General features: G+C 40.4%; 1 protein-coding gene across 1 annotated transcript; it reads left to right on the forward strand.

Annotated features, from left to right (window-relative positions):
• The first annotated feature begins 5,679 nt into the window (after nucleotides 1-5,679).
• On the forward strand, nucleotides 5,680-7,510 carry LOC121054193. Its single transcript, XM_040523198.1, has 2 exons — nucleotides 5,680-6,437; nucleotides 6,568-7,510. The coding sequence occupies exons 1-2, from the start codon at nucleotides 5,680-5,682 to the stop codon at nucleotides 7,508-7,510; spliced, it is 1,701 nt and encodes a 566-aa protein (XP_040379132.1).
• The last annotated feature ends 215 nt before the right edge of the window (nucleotides 7,511-7,725 follow it).

Consider the following 7,725-nt stretch of genomic DNA (forward strand, 5'->3'; position numbering starts at 1 on the left):
ATGTGCGCTGTTAGATCCAACGATCAGAAACGATTTGGTACCGTGAGGTACCGGTACCTCGAGGTTCTTTTTGTTACTTTTTATTGGACTATAAAATTGCTCTTGTTTTATACACGAAAAGATGGTATGTAGCGAAAACAGACGAGGCATCGGGAATCCCGTGGGGTCATTTTATTGTCTGGAGGCCGTCTCCAGTAATCATGCGGCCTCGCTTTTGGCTCATTTTCTCATGCTCCTAGTTCTAGTTTTACAGTTCTTGTCATTTTGGATAAAAGTATGAGCAAAACTTTTAAAATTATGATTATTATAATTTAAAATATTTAGTTTAAAAACAATGAAACAATATGTATAGATGAGTTATAAAAAATACTTTATTCAAAGTAAATATTTATTATATATATATATTAATAGAACATCACAACCAAAGATAGCTTTAGAATATTGTGTCATTATCTTAAAACAACAAGAATTATAAAACTGAAGACGGTAACCGGTTCTACAATTCCACCTTTCATAATACCGTGCACAACACTAACTCTACAAGAGTATATACATATATAACATCTATGCACGTACGTACGTATCTACATTTTTGTGAACCAACATAAAAGAATGAGCCATCGTAAGACATTAGACATCAACAGGAGCTCAGAGCTACGAGCTTTCTAAAGCATGCTTGTTAATACGTTTGAGAGGCATCATGAGCATCGCTATGCACTTGTTGCGAACACCGTGATCGATGATTAATTAATGTACCATCTGGCATGGCGACGGGTACTGCCGGAGGATTCCAACTCGCCGGAGGGAAGCAGATAAGTTTTGCTCCTTCTACCGAACGATTACCAGCTAGCAAGGCAACAAATGCACAAATTTAAGATTAGCAGATGCCTAACCAGCCTTCAGTTTTAATTGCACAATTTTATAGAAAATTTACTTTTTAAGTTCCTCCTCTCCCGATCGATTTCCCTTGTGACCTTAACAATCTAGAGAAGTAAGCTCGCTGGTATGGTCGCCGTCACTGGTGGTATTGGCATGTTTGCAGGCGTCAATAATTGAACTTAGGGATATGCGCGGGTCGTCGCGAGAGTAATCGGTGACCCACTCTAATTTAATCAAATTGAACTAGTTAAAGTCGCTTACAGGTTACCTGGGCTGTGAACTCATCCGTGTCCATCGATCCCTATCCAAACAGTAAAACTGTAAAAGTAGGAAGTTCTTTCAACATCGTTACTTCACGTGCACAAAATTGTACGGGCACGAGGGGTTTAGGTAATGAATCATGGTCTAATCATCCGAAATCAAATCCCAAAAGCCTGAACGTGAGTCCAGCCCATTTGAACTTGCATACATAAAGGCATCGAGTAGAACATCTCCAAATTCAGAGAGGTGCCACCGCGGTACGTACCAACCAGCCTAATCTGATCACAAAAATGAGAACGAACGTCTCACACGCTTGTGGTGAGTCTAGGCCATCTTCCAACCGACACCCGTAGCATCGATAGAACATTCAGGGTGGCCGTCACGTTCAGTTCAGGTATTAATTTAGTACAAAACGTTCTGAGTTGCTGTGTTCATGTCAGGAAAATTACCATAACGTATTCTTCTAGACTTGGACTACCACAGAAAGAGTCGAATCTGCACGGGTATGGTTCCCAGAAACTCGACACTGATAGCCCTCAACCCGAGTAAAGAACCGGTACATATGACTGCTCATTTGTCATGGTTCTACTGAATAACCGGCGCAGATAGCATTCGCTCCTCCATTGAGTCGAGATCAAGTTAGTTAAGTCTAACCAAAAGGTGTCGACTTGTTCGAGCTAATGATTTGATAACGAACATGGTGGCTCATTTTCTTATTACTTTATATATCATGCTATTATTATTGGTTTAATTTATATACGTCCAAATTATAATTACGCATCAACTCTTTCTCTTAATATTACTTAATTTAACCGAATTTTGGATATTTCCATTTCTAGATGGTCTTTTTACTCAATATTAATTATTTTTTATTTTTCTCTGAAATTTAGACTCTTTTATGCGGCATGTACGTCTCTACATATCATGGAAACATTTTTGAACTCTCTCGATGGTTAATATATATAAAAGGCACTAATCCAATCCAATCTACGTTTATGTGTGCCTACCTTTTGGCTTATTTATAGGAATAAGCGAACCGACATACATACAAACGAAAAATAGTTTATAAACAAAATTTTTATATATGTGTTTTTAGCGATCTAAATGACATGGCTGTAAAATAAACTATGATAAAAAACTCTAAAATATTAAGGTTAACAATTAAAAGAGTAAAATATATGGCCAGTCAATAAACTTGGGAGCAGATATCATTTAAGTCCGTAAACTTTTAAATTGCACATCTAGATCCTTAAGCTTGAGAGCGAATATCATTTAGGTCCATAAACTTGGAAATTGCACATCTAGGTCTACCGTCTCGGTTTAATGAATCATAGCCATGTATTTCACTTAAATTAAAATTTTAGCTTATAAGTATAAGTATAACCAAAAATACGAGTGCAGTATTCCAATCCAGACTTTGTCCTGGACACATACATAGAAAGCCTTGCTGAGTTTAACCAAAGGGGTGATCGGTGTGCACTTGGCGCAGGCTGCATCCGTAGTGGTTCCTGGGGGCATGGTAGGCGTTGGGAATAGCTCAGCTGCCTCAGATCCAACCATTCTCCGCTTGGTGTTGCTTTGCTCGACGAGCTCGCGACCCAAGAGCCGGCGAAACAGCGTTAGTCACCGTTGTGTTGTCAGCCAGCTGAAAGAGCACCGAGGACGAGGTGCATCCGGAGTGTAGACTTCGCATCCATCCTTCCATATGAAATGAATGGACGTGGAACAAAGGGTGAATCATATGATATATTTCCTATGCATGATTTACTGTTACATGGTTCACTAACAAAGGATGAATCATATGATATATTTCCTATGCATGATTTAATGTTACATGGTTCACTGTGTTATATGAAAGCGAAAGGTTCAAGCAAGGGGAGACCTTGGTTGGATGATCCCTTCGTCCTGAATTGCTTTAGCTCTGAGGATCTTTGTTAACTAGACTGTCGAACTTAAGCGGATTTGATGATGAGCTTAATTTAGTATCAACTCTGAATATGATTGGTCGAATTGCACTCTTTTTAATTTGTTTTTTCTAGGGACAGAACTGGGCTCGTTAGCAAGTGACCACACTGTTATCCCGGTGACGATGCACACGATCATTTTAATTTTTTCTCACGGTTACCGTGACTTCTACTAGCTAATAATATTATGTAATTTTTTGGTGTTTGCATTTCAAAAAGGTAAAGCTCCAACAGTCCACGACGAAAACTAATGCAGGAAAGGTATTAGAGATACTTACTGAGTAATGGTAAAATGGTACTTGTACACAAGGCAATTAAGTTCAAAAAATTAAAAAGGTAATGCATTGATATTATGTTGATGAGACCAATTGTACCAATTAATTCGGTTTTGCATGGTAGAGACCACATTTGTGTGATTTTCGATTGTCTTTCCGAAGTGCAGCATGCTTTATGTAGTCTTCTATAGATTTGCACGGTGTCACGTAGTTATATTATGGATGCAGGGTTGATGGAAGGAACATGTTCTTATACTTTTGATCAAAAAAGCATATGATGACACTACACCAGAACGCCACACCTGTGAGGGATGGCACTGACCGGGCCGTGAGGGGATACCACTGATGGGCCAACGGCCTGGTTAGTGCCATCCGTCACCTCTGGCGGGTTGTAACCACATCTGTCACAAGTGTGGCATCCTACCTCGGCCTAGCAGCGGCCCATCACTGGTGTTCGATACCACTGACGGGCCAACGTGAAAATCCGTCACAAGTGATATCCCATCACCTGTGACGGGCTGCGTAGAATAAGCCGTTTCTGGTATGCCATCACCTGTGACGGCTTTTTCAGTTGCAAACCGTCACAGTTAACCTCCCACCACCTTTGGCGGGTATTTCTTTAAATCCGTCTATGCGTGTGTTTGTGCTATAAATATCCCTAACTGCCAACTGTTTTCTGTCCCGACCAGTGCACTGCTCACAGTTGGGTTGGGAGGACAAAGGGGGCGAATTTTTATAAAAATTGGAGGTAAAACTAAGATGTTTGACCATTTTTTTCTTTCAATGTTTGACCATTCATTTGTCTTATTCCAAAAATAATGGAAATATTTTATAATATTTTTCAATCAAACATCATATAATATTTCTTTATGTTATTTATTGCAGATGGATCGGAAGTGGATGTACCATGTTCATCGTTTATCCACGGAGTATAGGGAGGAGGGTCACTGAATTTGTTAAATTTGCGAACAATGACATGAAAAGCAGGATGAGCCTGTATATATCGTGTCCATGTAATGACTGTAGGAATAAAAAGATGATCCCTGATAGTTCAGAAGTGCATTCTCATTTGATAATGAGAGGATTCATGGAGAATTATATATGTTGGAGCAAACATGGAGAGCAAGAGGCAGCTGATGTTGATGCTGATGAATAGTGTCAGATCAAAATATAGTGAACGTCGCCGCAGCTCCAGAAAACATGTTTTCACCGTCTCCGTTAGGCGGAGATACCATTGACTTCGACACTGAATGTCTATCTCAAATGTTGCATGACATTGAAGATGTAGATGACAACGACAGAGACATTGCATGACATTGAAGTTTAGTAAGTTGGTGGAAGATTGTCAGATGCCCTTGTATGATGGATGTAAGTCGAAGCACACCAAGTTGTCCAGCGTGTTGAAACTCATGAAGCTTAAGGCAAGTAATGGATGGTCCGACAAGAGTCTTACAGAACTTCTTGAGCTGTTAAAAGACATGTTGCCAGAGGGGAACAAATTACCATAGACGACATACGAAGCTAAGTAATTGTTATGTCCGTTGGGCCTGGAAGTTAGAAGAATTCATGCTTGTCTGAACGACTATATTTTGTATTACAAGCAATATGCTGACCTGGATGCTTGCCCTGTATGTGGGGCTTGTAGATACAAACGAGCAAAAAGTGCAAGTGAAGGAGGTAAGTCAAAGAGGGGAGGACCGGCAAAGGTTGTATGGTACCTCCCAATTACGAAGCGCTTGAAGAGAACATTTGTGAATAAGGAACAAGCAAAACTCGTGCGTTGGCATGCCGAAGAACGAAAAGTCGATGGCAAGCTTAGCCACCCAGCAGATTCAATACAATGGCGGAGAATCGATAGGTTTTACCAGGAATTCTCAGAGGATCCAAGAAACATGCATTTTGACATGTGTATAGATGGAATTAATCCATTTGGTGATTTGAGCAGCCGTCATAGTACATGGCCAGTTCTTCTTGTAAACTACAACCTTCCTCCTTGGGTTTGCTTCAAAAGAAAGTATATTATGCTTGCCATGCTCATTCAAGGACCGAGACAACCGGGCAACGATATTGATGTGTTCATTGAACCAATAATCGATGACTTCGCGACACTTTGGAATGAGGGCACACGTACATGGGACGCATATGCACAGGAGTATTTCAACCTCCATGCAATGGTTTTTAATACCATCAACGATTATCTAGCCCTTGGCAATCTTTCTGGCCAAACAGTCAAAGGAAAATAGGCGTGTTTGGAGTATATAGACGAAACAAGAAGCAAATGATTGAAGCATTCACACAAGATGGTCTACATGGGTCACATGAGATTTCTCCCACGGTATCACCCTTACAGGAATATGAAAAAAAATTTTAATGGCCACAGAGATACAGCCAGACCCCCAGAACACCCAACAGGGACATATGTGCACAACTTAGTGATGGGAATAACCAACGAGTTTGGAAAAAAGAGAAAAGCTGTAAAGGCAAAAGATAAGAGCATGTGGAAGAAAAAGTCAATATTTTGGAGACTACCATACTGGAAGGATCTTGAGGTTCGCCACTGCATAGATCTGATGCATGTTGAGAAGAATGTATGTGAGAGTTTGATGGGGCTACTGCTTAACCCAGGCATTACAAAGGATGGTCTAAACGCCCGACGAGATCTGCAAGACATGGGTATTCGTCTGGAGCTACATCCCGTTACCACAGAGTCTGGCAGGGTGTACCTTCCTCCAGCCTGCTACACTCTATCGAAAGATGAGAAGATGAATTTGTTGACATGTCTTAGTGGTATAAAGGTTCCATCTGGTTACTCGTCAAGAATTAGTAGGTTCGTTTCACTGCAAGACCTTAAGTTGGTAGGAATGAAGTCGCATGATTGTCATGTTCTTATAACACAATTGTTGTCCGTTGTAATAAGGAATATTTTGCCTCCTAAGGTGCGATACACGATAATGCGGTTATACTCCTTCTTCCATGCTATCGGCCAGAAGATCATTGATCTTGAGGGACTAGATGAACTACAGGCAGAAATTGTGAGAACGCTATGTCATTTGGAGATGTACTTTCCTCCAACTTTCTTTGATATAATGGTATATCTTCCAGTGCATCTTGTTAGACAAACAAAGTGTTGTGGACCTGCTTTCGTGACGCAAATGTATCCTTGTGAAAGATATATGAGGATCTTAAAGGGTTTTTGTACGAAACCGATCCCACCCCGAGGGAAGCATCATTGAGAGTTACACCAGCGAAGAGGTCATCGATTTTTGTGTGGACTACATGTCGGAAACCTCTTCAATTGGATTACCACGATCTCATCACGAGGTGAGGCTTGATAGTGTGGGTACTGTTGGACGGAAAATAATAAGGATGGATCGAAAGGTGTATGATAAGGCTCATTTCACGGTACTCACGCATATGACCGAGGTAGCGTCGTATGTTGATGAACACTTGGGATTTCTCCGACATGAAAACCCAGGCCGATCAGATAGTTGGGTTAGAAACAAGCACATGTCTTCCTTCAACGAGTGGTTCAAGAATAGAATTACGAACGAGCAGAACTTGTCTAGTGAAACATTGAAGTGGTTGTCACAGGGTCCTGAATGGAGTGCCACAACTTGGCAAGGATATGACATAAACGGATACACCTTTCACACGATGAAGCAAGACAGTAAATGCACAGTGCAGAACAGTGGGTTGCGCATTGAGGCTGGTACCGACGACGGTGGTCGCCGTGATCAGTACTACGGCAGAGTAGAGCAAATATTGGAGCTAGACTACTTGAAGTTCAAAGTCCCGTTGTTTCGCTGTCGATGGGTCGATCTTCGCAATGTAAAAGTTGATACGGAAGGTTTCACCACTGTCAATTTGGCTAACAACGCCTACAAGGATGAACCTTTCGTTCTTGCTAAACAAGTTGTTCAAATCTTCTACATACTTGATCCGTGTAACAAGAACCTACATGTTGTTCATGAAGGCAAAAGAAGAATAGTTGGATTGAATAATATCACAGATGAAGATGACTACAACCAGCACGTGCATGGCATAGCTCAAGAAATACCTCTAGAAGAGGAGGAAGCGGAAGATGATGTTCAACATGCCCGCGTCGACCATGAGGAAGGATTATTTTTGTAATTTATGTCATGCACGCGTATGAATGTAATATGTTTGCAATGCTCATTAATTCATATATATTTGGCTAATTAATCTATTTTACTGATTAAATTAATCATCTATCAATCTACTGCATTAATGTCATGCATCATCTATGATAATATTACTCATGTATAAGTAGAAATTTTACCAATGAACATTATTTTTCATATAATTCCAAGTAGAAGGTCAAAATT

This window comes from Oryza brachyantha, chromosome 4, assembly GCF_000231095.2.
Source record: "Oryza brachyantha chromosome 4, ObraRS2, whole genome shotgun sequence".
Taxonomy (NCBI): domain Eukaryota; kingdom Viridiplantae; phylum Streptophyta; class Magnoliopsida; order Poales; family Poaceae; genus Oryza; species Oryza brachyantha.

Coding starts and splice junctions, on each gene's coding strand:
- LOC121054193 (XM_040523198.1), top strand. CDS start 5,680: ATGGTCTACATGGGTCACATGAGATTTCTCCCACGGTATCACCCTTAC. Junction 6,438..6,567: donor ACGCTATGTCATTTGGAGAT/GTACTTTCCTCC, acceptor AGGATCTTAAAG/GGTTTTTGTACGAAACCGAT.